This window comes from Podarcis raffonei, chromosome 3, assembly GCF_027172205.1.
Source record: "Podarcis raffonei isolate rPodRaf1 chromosome 3, rPodRaf1.pri, whole genome shotgun sequence".
NCBI lineage: Eukaryota > Metazoa > Chordata > Lepidosauria > Squamata > Lacertidae > Podarcis > Podarcis raffonei.
The window spans coordinates 112,238,172-112,255,885 of record NC_070604.1 but is presented as its reverse complement, the minus strand read 5'-3'; the positions used below and the strand labels follow the sequence as shown (position 1 = coordinate 112,255,885).

Here is a 17,714-nt window from a genome sequence, read left to right as displayed (position 1 = left end):
TGGTTCCCAGTCAAGACTGTTAAGCGCAGATGTGAGGAAAACCACTGGCACCTCGTATCCGTTTGTCGCCCGTCATGTTTGCTGGGACTGCTGGGATTTGTAGTTCAGCCGCAGGTTACCCGCATGCGCTGTAAAGAATTTTTAAAGAACAACAACACGGAACCTCACATTGCCATGTGTTTGTGCCACTCTTTACATTTAGTTTCTCTATGCGCTTCATCCGAACGTTCCAATTGGAGGCCCGCATTGTCACTACGGTTGGCAGTTGGCCGCGCCCTCCCGTTCTTAAAGGAAAAGAGACGGGGAGGAAAAAAAATAGGTGGATCAACATCCGGGGCAGGCTCGGCAAGCGCGTTGCCTGGGGAGACGGCGCGAGGTAAAAGACCGAGGAGAGGGCGGGGGAGTGGAAGGGAGGCGAGCAAAGCATTCGACCCTTCCTTCGCCTCCCCCGTCTTCGGCTCATTCCGGAAAATTTCGCGAAGGTTAGTTTTCCCGCCTTTTTTTTCCTTCGGCGACGGACGGCGTTCGGTCGTTCGGCGCTGTTTTGTGTGGAGCGGCCACATTCCCGCCGGAGCATGCGCAGTGCGTTCCCAGCCCTTGAGGGAAATGCTCAGTTTGTGAGGCGGTGGAGCGAAGCAGCCGTATATTTTTACGTGGTTCTGTTTGTCACATAAAAATACCAAGCCGACTTACAAGCACACGTAAAAAAGACAAATACAACAAAAGCCGGAAATTAAAACAAGACGTCAGTTGACCGTTGTGGGGAGGATGTATATTCTTAGTTGTCTGCACAGGCCTTGGCGGGACAGAACTAAGTTTTCCTCAGGATTTTCAGAATTCGCCTTGGCAAAGTATTCCCCCAAAACTGGGCTGGTGGCATTTTATGAAGGGGGTAGGAAAACCCCAAGCATAGGAAACGAGGCTCCCAAAGAGCCTCTCTGTTTTGTCAGGATTCAAAAACACATTTTATGGGCCTTCACCCAGCCAGGCCAGGCCCTGAATGCAGAGATTTCACAGCTCCTTCTCCACAAAATTTTTCAGCTCAAGGCCAGTCTTTTGTGCCTTTGAGAAGTGATGAGTAAACACCCGTTTCCTGCTTGAGGATTTTTATTTTTTTAAAATAAACGTTTCCAGCCCTCTTGCAAGGTGGTTGGGTTGATGTAAGTTGCGCTTAACTTATTAAAGTACGTACACAATCTTCTTGCACAATGAGGTTTAAGCCAATTCAAGCATTTCATGTTGTGGATCTTATTTTGCATGGTGTTGATGTCACACGAGTCGTATTTCCGCTTGGAAGAACATACAAATCGCCTTGCCGTGAAAAGAAAAGATTACAAGGGATCATGTATGTCTTGAATTCCTTCCCTTCTGGTTGTTTCACAGCGTTTTGTGGAAGGGAATAGCGTTCCCATATAAGTGGAACTTGGCTGCTTCCCTAGAAAGGCAGATTTGGGGGTCTTGCGGCAGGTCAGCATGATGGTGCATAGCTTGCAGAGGAGCAGAAATGTCTGCTTTTTCCTCTTTCCTGTCAGGGTGAAGTATGGCAAGCAGCAAGTTAGCCCGTTCCTGCAGACATTTTCCCCCTTAAGCAGAATCCTGGATGGAAGACATGCGGCCACAAAAGTCCAAAAGAAGCCAAGGGAGATGCAAATGTATGCAATCGTACCCTGTGAATTGGCTCAGCTATAATTAGGGACATATTATATCGGCTGGATTTCCCTTCTGACCATCTGTGCACAGTAATTCAAGCAAACGTTTAATATCTCCGCTCATGCAATCTTTTCTGTGCTTTATTTCAGATTCCCTGGAGGTTGCCTGTGACTGTTGAAGGTGACATATGTTAACTTAACATTTGTGTGTGTCAAAGCAGGTAGGGACTCTTTTCTTACAACTCGATTCTTCAACAGAAGAGAAAGAAATACACTGTGCTTGATATGTTAGGTCTGCTGTTCTTCTGAGACATATAATAAAAATTGCTGCTCCCATAGTGTGTCTTGTAAGTTTTATAGTGATCTAAGATTGTGGATAGGAATTCAGTTGCTTCTGAACTATACTGTGTGTGATAAAAATAATATACCATGCATTGCGATTCTGGATACATGAAAATACAATGCACCTGATTCAAATCATGTTTATTGAGATGCAGACCCCCCTTGATTTCAGGGGGAATGACTGACTTGGAAGAGTGTTTTAGGACTGACCACTTAGGACGTTTTTCATGTGACATTCTGTGCTTGCGCCCAATTGCTAATGGTGCATTTAGATAATCACTTTTTATGGGAGCCTCACTGAAGATTAAACTTGACTATTTAATTCTTGACTGCTGTAGAATGTGAGAAATCAGCTCAAAAGTATTGCAAATTGAAATGGCATCAGAGAATATGAAAGTTCTGTCTCTGATGCCAAGGTCTGTGATGGCTCATTCACACAAGCATGGAAGCTGATTGAGTCATTTCTTCTGTATCTGATTCATGAAAACACTCTTTGGAGCTGATCCAAACACCTATAATCAGTGCACCTAATGAAATTTTTTATCCCACCCCTTTTGAACAGGAGACCCCCGCACCATGCCACAAACTGCTTTTAAAACTCCTTCAGCTAGGGAAAAAAATAATAGTAGCATGGTGTTTGCTACTTTAGAAGCTTCTTAGGATATATACTGCTGGTTATTTGTTTGCTGGACCATGGTCAAAGATACTGTATTAGGATAAAGTCCTCATCTCACAGAAATCAGTGGTAAAATCCCATTGATTTAAGTGGAAGAGATTGTAGCCTTAGTGGGTAAAGACTAACCTATAATACCTTCTTGTGTAAATGCTTTTATAATGACTGGAGTGGTTATCTGCCATCATCCTTACATAATCTGTAAGCAATTTTTTTCATGTAGTTTGAAGAAGCCATTTATGGTCTGTAGTAAGATAGTTCTCATTAAGAACAACTCCCCAACAAAAATATTTTTCTCAGTCTATTGAACATGTGTTACATTCTTTCTCTCTCACACACACAAAGGAATGCAATGGAACATTTTACAAGCAACTAATAAAAAGGAAGAGAGATGGTTTATGGACACAAAACATAAATAATTGTTCTGTTACTGATGCAAAGTCATACAGGCTTCAGTATGAACAATGGAAAGAAATACAGAATCACATTTTGTTATGAGAAAATGGAATAGCACTTGACACTTGGAAGAGAACCTTTATATCTATATATATATTAAAATACAAAAATATGCTTCTGTTGAAGGCTTAAAGAAAATAACTTAAACTATGAGAAGCAAGGAAATTCACAGTTGGGACGGAAACTCCTTTGCGAATCTATTGCAATAATGAGGCCATCATTTATCCCTTAGAAAAGTTAACACAGCGCCCATCCATTTGGGTGGAAGTTGTGCAGACAAAGGATGGCAAATGGAGTAGAAGTTTCAGAAGTGCCTAAATGATGGCTGAGATTAACCTGCTATGCAAGTTGGATCTCAATCCCAAACGTAATAGTCTGTATGCAAAGAGGTACTTTAGGCTACCCCAACAGTCTACCTGTGCTTACCCAGTGGGAATTTTGACTTTGGCTCTGAAACCAATCCCCCATGACATGTTAAAAATACTTTTGAAACTTCACCCAGTTTCAGAAGTGGGTGGGTGGGGTGCTCGTTAAGAAATGTAAGTACAAAGCACCACAGGCTGCAAAGAACAGATCTTTAAATCCTTGCCACTGACTTGAGAGTAAGTGCTGCTGAAAATCGGTTTACTAGTAACCTGCAATCTTCAAAGAGTTTTTTCTGCAGTGTTCCCTTTGAAGTCTTTGGTCTAGTGCAGACATAACACTGCTGATCTCTTACCTATGGATAATGGATTGGGAGTGAGCTGTGAGCTTCTGCACTTCTTCCACCTGTTTGCTTTTTACCATAGTTCAGCATTAAATCTGCACCAATAGTTGCCTAAGGTTCCCATATTAATCGGGGATTGCAAATCCTGGTTTGGAGAAGGTATAGTTAGTGTTAATGATCATTTAGTGTTGATAAATATGTAATACAAATCTGTGATTAAGCTGACAAGTGACCGGACCCAAGATAGACCGGGGGGGGGGGGATTCTTGCACACTATTGTGTGTGCACTTAGCCATAGGATAGTTGTGAAAATACTATGCCTAGTGATTAAGTATGGGAGTTTCTGAACATTCTTGCTATTGTAAATTCAAGTCATATCCCTAACTTGTTTTTAAAAAGGTATTGTGATGAAAATATAAGGCACCAATATGTTTTGAGTTACACATTGCTTCTATAGGGCTTCCTACATCCTAAAAGGAAAGTGCAGTTTCCTTCACATGCAAATATTTGCTCATTTTATCAAAAGGCAGGTAGTTTATATATAAACTAACTGCTGACTCATGAACGAAATGAAAAATATCCCGTAGTAAATTGTTTTTAAAATATCCTAGTCTTTGCATAGGAATAACTGCTGCTTACAGTGCAATCCTATGAAGTTTACTTTGAAATCAGTTGAACTTCCATGGGACTTACTCCCAAGTAAGTGTACATAGGATTTCCATGTCAGTGCTATACTCCACAAACCATTATAGACTGGTCCCACTGGGATTGCTCTTAAATAAGTGTAGTTGAGGTCTAATGTAACACATACAGCTCAATCCTATGTAAGTTTACTCCCAAAAGCAGGTCTAACTTAGGTTAAGGCCGACATGGCCAAACCTGGCCCTCCAGATGTTTTCGGACTACAATTCCCATCATCCCTGACCACTGGTCCTGTTAGCTAGGGATGATGGGAGTTGTAGTCCCAAGACATCTGGGGGGCCAAGTTTGGCCATGCCTGGTTTAAGGAGACTTGCTCCTGAGCACATATGTATAGGATTGCATCCATAGTCTGTCTGAGTGCAGGATCTAGTCCCAAACTATATTTTTTTAAAAGGAAGAAAAATCTAAATAACTTGAAATCAATAAAAATTTCCCTCAAACTTAAATTGGGCATAAATTATTTCTTCATATCTGAGAAACTGAGAGAAATGCATTCTTTAAAATTTTACCAAAATTCAAAGCTCCTCCTCCCTTAAACTCCTGAAGACATAGCTTTAAACATAATTTTCTACTGATCAATGACAGTAGCGCCCTGAATGAAACATGAAAATTAATATATTCAAAGTCCACATGGAGCATCTTGAAATCATACTACTGTCATCAGTGAAACCGTTCTCCTGATGATGAAGAGACTGTTTGAAACCACAAGGTGATTATTATATGGAATTGACATTTTTGCTTTCTTCCTGTTCTAAGAGTTTCTTTACTAGTTTCTCTAAAGTAAAAAGATGTTCATCTACATCTTCTGGCACGAGATCCCTGAGGGAGTTGCAGAGTTCAAACAGGTATTCTGTGTTTCTTCCACTGGGACCAACTGCATTAAAAATCTGTTTGGCAATTTCTTCTAGAGGTGCTGGTCCAAGGTAGTTAGGGTTTTCGCAGGTTCCGATATATAACAGCACATCAAAGGGCTCCACTGAGGGATCTTTCGGATAGAAAATGACAGTTGTAGTCCTGTAGCCACCTTTCTCTCGGAAATCAAGATATGCTTTTACTTCACCTTCTTGTCCTGGTGGCAGTTTGTATGCAACACCCCATACACAGCCCTGTTGAAGAACACAACCAGGAAGGTAAAACATAAAGGTAAAGGTAAAGGTACCCCTGCCCGTACGGGCCAGTCTTGCCAGACTCTAGGGTTGTGCACTCATCTCACTCTATAGGCCGGGAGCCAGCGCTGTCTGGAGACACTTCCGGGTCACGTGGCCAGCGTGACAAAGCTGTATCTGGCAAGCCAGCGCAGCACACGGAAACGCCGTTTACCTTCCCGCTATAAAGCGGTCCCTATTTATCTACTTGCACTTAAGAGTGCTTTCGAACTGCTAGGTGGGCAGGAGCTGGGACCGAACGACGGGAGCGCACCCCGCCGCGGGGATTCGAACCGCCGACCATGCGATCGGCAAGTCCTAGGCGCTGAGGTTTTACCCACAGCACCACCCGCGTCCCCGCATACTTCACTTTAATAAAACATACTTCACTTTAATGATGCAAAAGGAAGCAATTTAAATCAGGGATGGGGAATCTGGCCCTCTGCATGTTGTGTGACTACAACTCCCATTGTCCCCTGGCATCCTTCTTGGGGCTGATGGGAGTTAGAGTGCAACAACAATATCTGGAGGGTCACATCCCTGCTTGAAAGGTTTTCAGATGAGTTTATATCCATAGTGCATACATGCAATGTCTCCTTCATGAAATGTCCAGGAAATATGTGTAAAAGTTAAAACTACATGTTCCAAAATCCGTATTTCCTGGGTAATCCTGGTGATGACATGTTGGGTATTTGTAGGGGAAAATGGAGAGCCTACACCCCTCCCTTTATCCTGTTTTTCCTCCCACACAGGCTTCTATCAGGGGGGAAAGCTACCAGAAGGAAGGTATTACCTGGCAAAGATTTATTTATTATTATGTTTATATTATACCTTTCCTCCAAGGAGTTCAAGGTGGTGTGCATAGCTCTCTCCCTCTGCATTCTAACAACAACCCTGTGCGGTAGATTAGGCTGAGAGGCAGCAACTGGCTCAAGGCCCCCCAGTGAGTTTCATGGCTGGGAGGGAACTTGCACCTGGTCTCTGCAGCCATAATCCAGCACTACACCACACTGAGCTATTGCCATGTACAGTGGTGTCCCGCAAGACGAATGCCTCGCAAGACGAAAAACCCGCTAGACGAAAGGGTTTTCCGTTTTTGAGTTGCTTCGCACGACGATTTTCCCTATGGGCTTGCTTCGCAAGACGAAAACATCTTGCGAGTCTTGCGATTTTTTTTCGCTCCCCCCCTTTTTCTAAGCCGCTAATAGCCTTTTAGCCGCTAAGCCTTTAATAGCCGCTAAGCCGCTAATAGCGCTAATCCGCTAATAGGGTTGCTTCGCAAGACGAAAAAGCCGCTAGACGAAGAGACTCGTGGAACGGATTATTTTCGTCTTGCGAGGCACCACTGTACTATCTAGTCCTGGCCTAAAAGAGACCTGTGTTTAAAAGTGACTTAGTTAATGTTATGTTTATCTGGTGTGTGGTTAGTAACTCTGTTAAATATTAGGAAACCCCCTTTTCTTGTTTTTTTCCAGACTTGTCTTGCTTTTTCACCCTGCTTAAGCTAACATGTAACCCTGTAAGTACTGTACTGTTGAAACAGGTCTGATTGTGCTAGTGTAGTGATATTTAAAATGAAATAAGAAAATTGCTAGTTAGAAGTTTTATTCTTATTTTTACTGCACTTTTAGTGGTACACTAATAATTGAAGATTGTTTACAGACTATAGATATAAAAGTTGTTATTTGCATTGATCTGAATTAGTTTGTTTTACCAGGACAAATACAGTAGAGGGAGAAAACACACACAAGCTGAACTATTCTTTGCTTATAGAGGAATCTGTCTGTTAGCATAATGGGGTCCCAACTGCACAGCAGTGTGAAAAAACATACCAGAAAGGTACAGAAAATTCACAATGGCTGACACTATGCTCTATTTTGCTGGCCTTGTCAACTACAAAAAATGGTTTAAGTCTATAGCAGCTATTACATTGATCTCAATTCAGTGTTAGCATTACAGGGAAACTTTCTGAGATTCAAGCAGTTTTTTTCCGATCAAATGGAAAGTTCCATGTTTCAGTTTCTAAGCTGTGTTGCACTCAAATCTGCTCTTAACATTTAGAAATGAGTGGTGTCACTGCCTACAGTGAAAGTGGGTAAAGTCCAGGGGAGAGCAACAATGGCTGGTTATGCAACACCATCCACATTACAAAAGGATGATTATGATTGATGAATATGCTAAAATATTAAGAACAACAATACTGCTATTTTGAATTTTACACCTTTGACATACTAAACCATGATTTAACATGGCATGCACAAGTGGCAGCAAACACCAGGCTTGTGTGTTCCTACCTGGTGGCCAGGAGGATGAGTAAAGCTTTTACTTTGCCTTAATCTTAAGAGTGGCTGGGGTATAGATAATAAATTATTATTATTAACCATGGTTGTATGGCAAACTGGTTGATACAAACTGTGAGTGTTGTGGTGAGACCTACTTGATTAAGATAATAAAGGCATGTTATTTTATAAAGCTAAGCTATGATTAATTTCAAACAAACAAACAAACAAACTTCTGAATCTGGTTTCTGAAGCTAGTTTGTCTAAATTAACCATGACTAGCAACAGCCACATTTCTTGGTTTAAATCACACAGGGAGTTGTAGTTAATTGGAAGCAAGAACTTCCCAATTCTTGCTGTTAGCTGCACAGGATGGAAGCATGCAAACCCACAGCTTGTGTGGTTCATACAGTGTCCTAACCAGGCAGTGGTGTAGCGTGGGGGGTGCAGGGGGGCCGGCCGCACCGGGCGCAACATCTGGGGGGGGCGCTCGCACTCGCAGCTCTCTGCCCCTACTAAAATCCACGGGTTAGGGGGCGCAAATTACTTGCCTTGCCCCGGGTGCTGACAACCCACGCTACGCCACTGTAACCATGGCTTAGTATGACATGTGAATGCAGCCATTATCTCAGTAACCATTGCAATAGTCTGGTAAAATGGCTCACCCTTCACCTTCATATTGCAAGAGGAAAGATGGGCAGAAAATAGACTGAAAGAGGGGTTTAAGCTCACCACTAATTTGAAATAGAAACTTCATGGCCCTTGTTTTTTGTCCTATCTTAATTACAGTCATAGCTACTACACTGCACCTAATTCAGCAAGTCACAGGGAAGGAACCTTTCTGTTCATCTCTTCACATTGTATTCCAAGCAGATTTTAACAGATGTAATAAAAATAAAAGCATTCTGCCATTGGCAATGATCAAAAAATACCTTTAAAGCACCATGCAAATTCACAGGAGGTATGGATATCAAAGTTCTTGCATAAAAGTTGATAGCTATGCTAGCAATGGGGAAAGAGTTTAAAATGAAGAGTATACCTAACTACTAAAGTGTGTGTTGGAATTATAGATCAAAAGTGTATCTTTCATTTTAGAGGGGGTGTTGAATCTGCCTTGGATAACCAGCAGGTTAGGCAAGAGAAAAAAGTGGTCTCTGAATATTGCGAGTGTATCTTGCCATATCTCCTCCCCAGTCCCCTTTGAAATCTACAGGTAGAGCTACACATTACAAGAAAAATAAAGGGTGAACTGGCCATTTTTATTCTTGTTCGTTTTCCGTATTTTTATTATTTGTAGAAGAGGAGATCACTTCTTCCAAGCCAGGACAGTTACGCTATATATGGGCAATGGTGTCTAGTGTGGGCCGGGCTGTCTTTCCCTTGCTGGTGTTAAACAGCTGTTTGTGGCTTTTGTTCATTTGGCTGATGGATGAGGCCAAAGCCTTCTTTCCCTTTCTGTATAGCCGTGGCCAGGTTTGGGTCAAGGAAGCATTTTTTGAAGTTCATCAGTGAGCATGGAAGATGTTTAAACACCCCTCCCTCCCTCCGAGGGCAATCACAGACTTAACAGCAGCTTGCTGAGATAATGTCCCAACCATGATGAAAGAGGCTCATTGGCTGCAATATAATGTCTTGTGGCTACATAAATCACTGAGAGAAGGTCATAATTTCTTTTGGTGCAGTGTCAAACTGTTAGGTTTACTGCAGCCACAAAAGTCAGTAGCCTGCATTTTTTTTTTTTTTTGCTAGCCTCCTAAGAGGCTAGTAGCCTATGTTGCCATGCTGCCTTCAGAGGAGAGGAAGTCCCCTCCTGTGTGGCCTACATGGAAGCTCAAGTACAGAAAACAGGAGTCTTCAAAAGTGCACAGGAATTGATTTATTAGAGGCCAGCCTGTGTGAATCAAGAGACTCCTCTTCAAGGACATATGAACTAGCTTCCTCCGGGAAATGAGTTAAACTGTGTGGTTGCCACACAGCTCGCCAAGTCTTCCCAGGCTCCCTCATCATCCTGCTCTGCATTGCAATTAAGCTTCAAAGAAGTCTTCTGTAGCCAATGGAAAACTTACTTGAAGCATAATTACAACTCAAGACAGGATGATCTTTATGGAGATTGTAGCTGGGGAGGGGTTAACCCTCTCCAGCTGCATTTCCCAAGCAAATTACACTTTATTTCGGGCCTAACTGATGGTGGAGAAGGCAGGGGCAAGCAAGTAATGTTGTGTGCCTGGGTATGCTGCCCATTATAATTTTTGCAAATATGCCCATGGGCTCCAAAAGGTTGACTACCCCTGGTTAAACAGTCTTGCGTACTGTTGGGAAGGAACATATATCTGAAGAAACAGGTTGGGCTTAAATAAATAGTTCTTGAGTTTCTCTGGATAAAAATTGTAAGCTTTATTAACTATAAAATTATATGCATGTTTACTCAGAACTAAGTCCCACTGTGTCCTGTAGGGCTTGCTCCCAGGTAAGTGCATAGGATTGCAGCCCATGTTACTTTTTCTGTATTTCAAAATTAAAGAAATACAGCTGTACAGTATTATCAAAATATGCTTCTGAGTTTTTTCGGAAGAATGTATATACTAAATGGTATATAAAAACAGAATCTACTATACCTCAGGATCTTCAATAAGTGTCACAACTCTTCCAGGCTAAAATTAAAAGAAATATCACAGTAAAAAGTTTTTATTATTAAATCAGTAGCAAAAATGGAAATATATATATATATATATATTAAAAAAGAGGACCACAAGACTATCAAACCAATACAATCCATTTGGAAGAGTGTGACCTTTATTTCTGATGTTGCGTGGTACTGTATCAAATCTGTGCTTAGGGCAGACACACTACGAGCCTGACAACTGCATGGCCCAGTTAAAGGCTGAACACTTACTAGCGCTTTCTCTAATGATTTCCATAACACTGACCAAAAAGTTGTGTCTTGAAGCTAGTGCAGATGCGGTGCAACTCAAAAGTTAATTGGGGAGTAAAAACTTGGAATGGACTACAGGATTGCACGCTCCCTTGTCTTCCCAACTACGGATTGGACTTACTTTTTACCGTTCTAACCAGGGATAACAGAGCTAGTATGGTTTGGTTGTTATAGTGTCTGATTAGGGCTGGGGAGAACTGGGTTCAATCCTGAGTCAGAAGTGGTCTTGGACTAGTTCACTTACTGGTTTAACCTATCACACATACTTGTTATGAGGATATAAGGGGGTGGGAAATATGTAAACCACATTGAGAACATTAGAAGAAGGGACAGCTAAAATGTGACACATACAATATGGGTAACTATATCCAAACTGGGCCGGGTCCTTATTCTGGATTAGAATGAGCAAGCCTACTTTCTCCCTGTGGTGCATTTGAATACAAGAGGAGAGAAAGGAAAAGGAGAAGATAACCCTAGACTAGAGCCAAACTGTGTATTACTTAAACCGAAAGTGACTAAAAGTCCTCCAGATGTTGCTGCATTCCAGTTCCCATCAGCTCCAGCCGCCATGGCCCATTGTCAGGGATGATGGGAGTTGTAGCCCAACAGTTGTCTGGAGAGCGGCAGGCTAGCTGCCACAGCTTAAAATGTTGGCATACATGCCCTGACCCTTGTTGCAAACAGGGAACATTTGAGGTGGGTAGCAGCCAGCTAGCTGAACTATGACCATCTGTTTGCTGCAGAGCCCATATTGCAGCTTGGCTGGAACATAATGGTAGTGAGCAGGAGGACGTGGATGCATCTGAAGGAATTGTGCCCTATGGTCTTTGAAAGGGCAGCATCATGGGATAACACGGCTGGGCACATAACTAGGGTCTGCTGCTAACCTGGGGAGTCCCCTGGACCTGCTGTACTTCTGCCTGTTCACCCATCCCTTCTCTGTAAGTGAGCAATGATGGAAAGCGGGGCAGCAGCCTTACTCTAGACCTCCTATCATTTAATACTCTTTCAGTCCTCTTCACAGCAACTGAAAGTGCCTATCAGAAAGAAAAAAACGGGCATGAGTGGAAGAAATACCAATGTGCCTAGAGCCAAATCTACAAACTGCTTAGAAGTTAATTATTTGGATTTATTTCTTTTTAATTTTGCTGGCTTCAGCGGGACTAAGCAGTGTTAAACCCAACCAGCAGGTTGACAAATTGGAGTTACAATTTTTTTAACTGCAATGCTCACCTATGTTTCACATGTTCTTAAGGAATCTTTTGCACTATATGTGAGATATTCAGCACAACAGTTTCTGACTTCTGATTATTGTGCAGCTGCTGGAGTTCTGTTGCCATTAGGAAAAAAATAAGCCAAGATAGAATTGGTCACTGGAGAAAACAGAATACTACAAGAAAGAAGATTCCGCCTAAACATTAGGAAGAACTTCCTGACAGTAAGAGCTGTTCGACAGTGGAATTTGCTGCCAAGGAGTGTGGTGGAGTCTCCTTCTTTGGAGGTCTTTAAGCAGAGGCTTGACAACCATATGTCAGGAGTGCTCTGATGGTGTTTCCTGCTTGGCAGGGGGTTGGACTCGATGGCCCTTGTGGTCTAGTCCAACTCTATGATTCTATGAATACGGAACTAGATGGACCTTTGATCTTTGATGTGATAGATATATTGCATCCTGTGCCCCCCCGGTGGAATTATTATTTTTACTGCTTTACTCAGTGCATTACCTTTTAGGAGGCAAGTGCATTGCACTCTTAAATACAGATTTTGTGGAATTCGTATGTGGTAGAGAAATTGGTTTAGTGTAACTGATTATTTTTCTGTGTTTATATTGGGAAGGGGAAGCAAGAAGCTGTTTTTTTCTTTTTGATATGAAAAAGTATTGTTTTTTTATTACCCATTTCAGAAGGTGTTTTTTTTTTTTTTGGAAACAAAATAGGACAGCGACCCAAGTCCAAAAATAAAATAAGGCTTGTGCTAACATATTCTCTCCTGAAAGTTTTGGCATTGCCATAGATCATTTTTTATTCTCCCATTTTTAGGTTGTATCATGCTTGTTTAAAGCAGTGTTGGAGTGCAACAGATTTTTGTTTTAACCTTTAAAAACTACTAGGCACAATGCATTTTTGAGCAGTCAATTACTTGCTGTTGGATATTACTAAATCTAGAAAAATTCCAGAATGTAAAAGGTTCAGAACCCAGCTTCCTGTATTTTTTTAAAAGTAAAATTCTAGCCTTTATGATGGAAATATGATTGGAAGTGATTGAGCAATACCTGCTGAAATCCTACAAGCGAGACAGAATGTGTGTGCATGTGTGTGTCAATGCCTTGTCTGTGACAATCAAGAACCATAATGATTGATCTAAAATGGCAGACATTGCAGAACTGTACACAAATAACACTGATTTTTTTTTCTGGGAGCAAAACTAAAAGTGCTTGGGTGCAGAATTTTAATTTTTTAGCATAGGTTACACACAGTTCTGAGCATGGTCTATAAAAGAGTAAACCACGTACTTTTAAATTTTGTCTTTATCACCAGAAACATTGTTCCTCTTAGTTGGGGACACCCTGATTCCTAGGTAATATTAAAGCTTTGTGCAGACATGTTGTTTGAGAACAGGTTCATTAAAGTAATCACTGGTGGTATTTGCATATTCAGTATGTTCCTGAGAACTGGGTACCCTTCCCAGGTATTTAGCAAAGGAATTTAGCACCAGATCTTATATCTGAACCAGTCCTCAGAATCGGCCTTAAATAGTTATATTGAGCTGATGTCTAACCTCAGTTATGAACTCACTATTTGACCTAAGGCTGTTGTCAACAAAATGGAAATAAGAATGAGGTACACTAGAATTTGTATGTAGTTACTGTCTCCCTGCTCTTCTAAAGAACAGTCATTTATATATATTTTCTGAACATCAAATACTAATCAACACTTGGCTCAGTTTAATCCAATTGGCTGTTTAAAGAGACAATTTTACCCAGAGTAGTCATTAATAATGTTTTGTACAATAACTGAATTGCATGTTGTACCTGTTTTTTTTCTTTTTAAAAAACAAGCTGTTGTCTGTCTTGCAGTTTGAGTCAGATTGTTAATCTTAATCTTTGTTGCAAACTTCTTGTTCATGCAGAACAAAAGAAAAAATGCAACATACATTATATCAATTTAGCATTTTTCTGTATTTATGGCTGTGTTTTCACAAAATATTATGATGCACCTTAAAATGATTCCCAGAAGTCTATCTTAAGGACTACAGGTTAGAGATGTGAATTTGGTAAATGTAAAGTAAGGGGTTCTGAAAGGCACAAGCTGTAATAAACAACAATATGGCATATTCTCATTCACAAAATAATGCCGATTATTTCTAAGTGTTGCTTCATGTATGTTGACAGTCAGCTAAGTACTTCTGATGACTGAATAATCTGCCGCATATGCAGCTGTAAATAACATAGCCCAGCCCTGTCAATGCCATTCTCTTAGATTTCTGGACGTTTCTGGATCCCATTGTTTCCTTAGCTCAACAAATGCTATTTAGAATTATATAAGCTCTATAGCCCTTGTATAGTGAGAAGCACATCGGGTTTCAAAGTACTTCAAAGTACTTTAAAATCTATTATTTCCATTGAGGTAGCTTTAAAAATGCACTTTTCATGAAATGGAACAGTTTCCGAGAGTTCCTCAGAAATTTGGGATGCACAAACTTCGGATAGGTGGATGAAATATTTATGTTCTTTATACTGCTAATAGCATACTGAAACTCATACAAACACTAGCTAGAATGGATGTGAGTTGCTTAGATATTTTTCTAGTAGCTAACAGCCTTAATTTTATCAATTGTGACCTGAAGCTGAAGATAATGCTACAAATATAATTATGGTTATGATTCTAAATGCACTTTAGTATTAAAAAAGAAGAAGAAGACACTGTTATTGGGCCAATGTTCGCTAGAGAGAAGGAGATCTCTGAACAGTGATCTAGAGTAAAGTAGACAAGTTTGTGTACACTACCAATTTTTCCTGGATGGTGAAATCCCAAGCAAACTCTGAAAAGGATCTCTAAAAAAGAGTGAGGGGATTAAGAAAAAAAATGTATGGGTGGCGAGAGAGACATGATAGTAGCTTATAAAGGCAGGGAATGGTGTGGATAGAGTATACAGAAATTATTTTCCTCTCAACACTCAATACTTGAAGTTATTCATGAAATTGATTTGCAGTGGGTTCAACATTATAGGCAGGATTATATTCATACTGAATGGAAAATAAGGAATATAATACTGTAGGAGAAGCTGTACTGATAACTGCATTAGCGACATTACCTGGTATGTTAGTAACTAAGTTTACCTATTTGGACAGGTAATACAAAATAAAAGAGGACGGAAGATCTGTGTCTTCATCACAGCAAGCTCCCCATGTAAAGAAATAAAATAGTTTGAGAACCACCCACCTCCATCTGATTTTTTGACAACAGCAACATTAGCCTTGACAGAAGAATGGGAAAATGAGAGCACAGGGTGTGCTTTAAGGGGAGTTTTAGGGGTAAGAACTACAGAATCGTTGTGTTGGGCCTCAACAAACTCCAGCATCGTAAGAAGGGAAACCCATATACCTGCTTATGTCACTTGTAATAAAATATGGGGGGGGGGAGTTTAGCCAGGGAGTAGCTTGCAATTCCACATGGGATTCAACATAGCTACAGTGGTGCCCCGCAAGACGAATGCCTCGCAAAACGAAAAACTCGCTAGACGAAAGGGTTTTCCGTTTTTTGAGTCGTTCCGCAAGACGAATTTCCCTATGGGCTTGCTTCGCAAGACGAAATGTCTTGCGAGTTCGTTTCCTTTTTCTTAAAGCCGCTAAGCCGTTAATAGCCGCTAAGCCGATAATAGCCATGCTTCGCAAGACGAAAAAACCGCAAGATGAAGAGACTCGCGGAACGGATTAATTTCGTCTTGCGAGGCACCACTGTATTTCCAAGATTCTTGGTGTAAGTACTGAGTTACACGTTCAGAAGAATTGCATCGTATTTTTCTGTTAGCATGCCACTTTGGGAAGCCAGTGGTGGAGCATCCATGGCAGCTTGCTTTTCCACATCAAAACATCTGCACAGAAAGAATGAGTATTTTAGGGATGAGACTAGGCTAGAACCTTCCCTAATGTGCTAGGTTTCCAGTTGTGGGGAGTTTTTGATGAGGGAGAGCATTTCCCCCCTAACTACAGTGCTCTCTGCGATTCTTCCAAACACATACATCAACCTTACCTATTTATGCCTAAGAAAAGGAAGTTGACCTAAATATTTCCCAACATAACCTCTCTCCCTTCTATCTGAAATATCTCAGGAAATACCCCATTGGATTCAGCATGACTTACTTCTGAGAAAACATGCACAGGATTGGGCTATGAATCTATAGAGTTCTTTGAAAAACAAACAAACTAGGACTTCTGTTTGTTTACCCTAACAGATATACCAAGATTAAACTCCACTTTTTCCTGACAAATATTCAAGAAAAAGTAGGTGCAGTAGATGCTGACATAATGCAATGACATATGACTGAAGATGGGAAGCCCCCCATCCTTTGTGCTCCCCAAAATAGGGGATGAACCTCAGGCTTGAACAGTGCCATTAAAAGGTTTGCAAAAGTTGCTTAACTATAATGTGTGTGTCTATGGGTGTCTATCTCAACACCCACCCTGGTCTTTTAAGAAAGTTTAATAGTAACCGGCCCTGTTTGGTGCCTAGCATAACCGGCTGAGGGTGTATAGCTTATGTAAGAGGTGACCCAATGTACAGCAATTAAGCAAAGGTACACAAGGAAGAACCGTCTTGGGAACTGTGCCAACATCCTCAAATGTTCTCTCTAATGTTCATCTACTGTCCTCTCGTACTGCCTTCGCAAATGAACCGTGCCACCCCTTTCAGCATAATCAGGAAAATGCGAGCATCTTGCATCGGTGGTTGCACTGATTTGCTAACCGGCTTTTGCGTGGCATGGAGAGAGAAAAGCCTGCGTGTGTATTTGCGTGGAAAATGTTTGCAGGAAAGTGAACGGTTACAAAACCCACACGGTTGTGCGTTGACAAGAGAAAACCCGAGCGGTAATGAGCGCTGGGCTGTAAGTGTGAAAGCGCGTCTGGTTTCTGGGGACTTCTCTGTGTGCGGGGAAGACCGAGAAACACTCTTATTGTGAGACAGCCGTCTTGGCGCTTGTGTACCTGCGGTGATCGGGCAGATGGCAGCGGGGCTAGCTGCCCAGCACCTCTGTGATGGGTTGTCGGCGGCGCAATTCAGTCCTCTCCAACTCCGCCAAACTCCAGCACCCCCGGTGCGCCCTTCCCACGGAAGGGGAACCGCGAGGTACCCCCGAGTCCTGCCTGCCTGCCTCTTCCCCATCCTCTCCCAACCTCTTGCCGCTCACCTTGCCCGGCACTCCGCGGTGATCCGTGCTGCCTTGCCAGAACCTCCTGCTGTAGCCCGTGATGTACCCGACCATCTTGTCCTCGTAAGGGAAATCCACCTTCCAGATGAGGGAGCCGTAGCCAAACACCCACATGCTTCTCGCGCCGCCGCTCTCCTCTCCTTCGCTCTCCCGGCGATCGGGAGGCAGGGGGCGGCCCTGCTGGGGGCTGCCGGAGCTCTGCATGCTCTCCCCGGCCAGCGATCGATCAGCAAGGCACCCTGGGGCTTGTAGTGCGGCTTGCTCGGCCGAGCGACCGAGCCCAAAGAGAGCCTCCGCGGCTCCAGCGCCGGCTCCCCGATCGAGCCACGTGCCTCTCCTTCGGGCTGTCGCCGCTAGAGGCGGCTGAGCCTGCGGGTCAAAGGCAACGCTGGGGTGGCCAGCCT

The 17,714-nt window shown here is 42.2% G+C and overlaps 2 protein-coding genes across 7 annotated transcripts in view; one reads left to right on the top strand and one right to left on the bottom strand.

Moving 5' to 3' along the window:
* The first annotated feature begins 192 nt into the window (after nt 1-192).
* The window catches only part of ASB3 (ankyrin repeat and SOCS box containing 3), a 50,411-nt gene continuing 32,889 nt past the window's right edge, over nt 193-17,714 (top strand). Inside the window, exons 1-2 of one of the 5 annotated variants that reach the window (XM_053383628.1) lie at nt 193-482; nt 1,800-1,830. Coding sequence is in view for 2 of the 5 variants with exons in the window: in XM_053383631.1 (XP_053239606.1) it covers nt 7,468-7,512 (45 nt within the window). In the remaining 3 variants the exon portion in view is untranslated. Of the gene's footprint in view, nt 483-1,278; nt 1,346-1,799; nt 1,871-6,086; nt 7,513-17,714 lie in introns of those variants that run through there. The other 4 variants (XM_053383627.1, XM_053383629.1, XM_053383631.1 and 1 more) reach the window with 4 other exon arrangements.
* Nucleotides 3,637-17,672, bottom strand: CHAC2 (ChaC glutathione specific gamma-glutamylcyclotransferase 2). Of its 2 annotated transcripts, XM_053383637.1 has the most exons (3): nt 17,290-17,672; nt 10,568-10,603; nt 3,637-5,634 (listed from the first exon to the last, which is right to left on the bottom strand). In XM_053383637.1, exons 1-3 carry the CDS (start codon nt 17,512-17,514, stop codon nt 5,245-5,247), a joined length of 651 nt encoding a protein of 216 aa, XP_053239612.1. In that variant the 5' UTR covers nt 17,515-17,672; the 3' UTR covers nt 3,637-5,244. The 2 variants fall into 2 exon arrangements, with proteins under 2 accessions (XP_053239612.1, XP_053239613.1); XM_053383638.1 differs by lacking the exon at nt 10,568-10,603.

What these genes read in the sequence shown, in the direction of transcription:
- CHAC2 (XM_053383637.1), bottom strand. Translation starts at nt 17,514, where the DNA reads ATGCAGAGCTCCGGCAGCCCCCAGCAGGGCCGCCCCCTGCCTCCCGAT. An exon ending in ACCGCGGAGTGCCGGGCAAG is followed by an intron (nt 10,604 to 17,289) that starts GTGAGCGGCAAG and finishes TTTTAATTTTAG; the next exon opens with CCTGGAAGAGTTGTGACACT. An exon ending in CACTTATTGAAGATCCTGAG is followed by an intron (nt 5,635 to 10,567) that starts GTATAGTAGATT and finishes GTTCTTCAACAG; the next exon opens with GGCTGTGTATGGGGTGTTGC.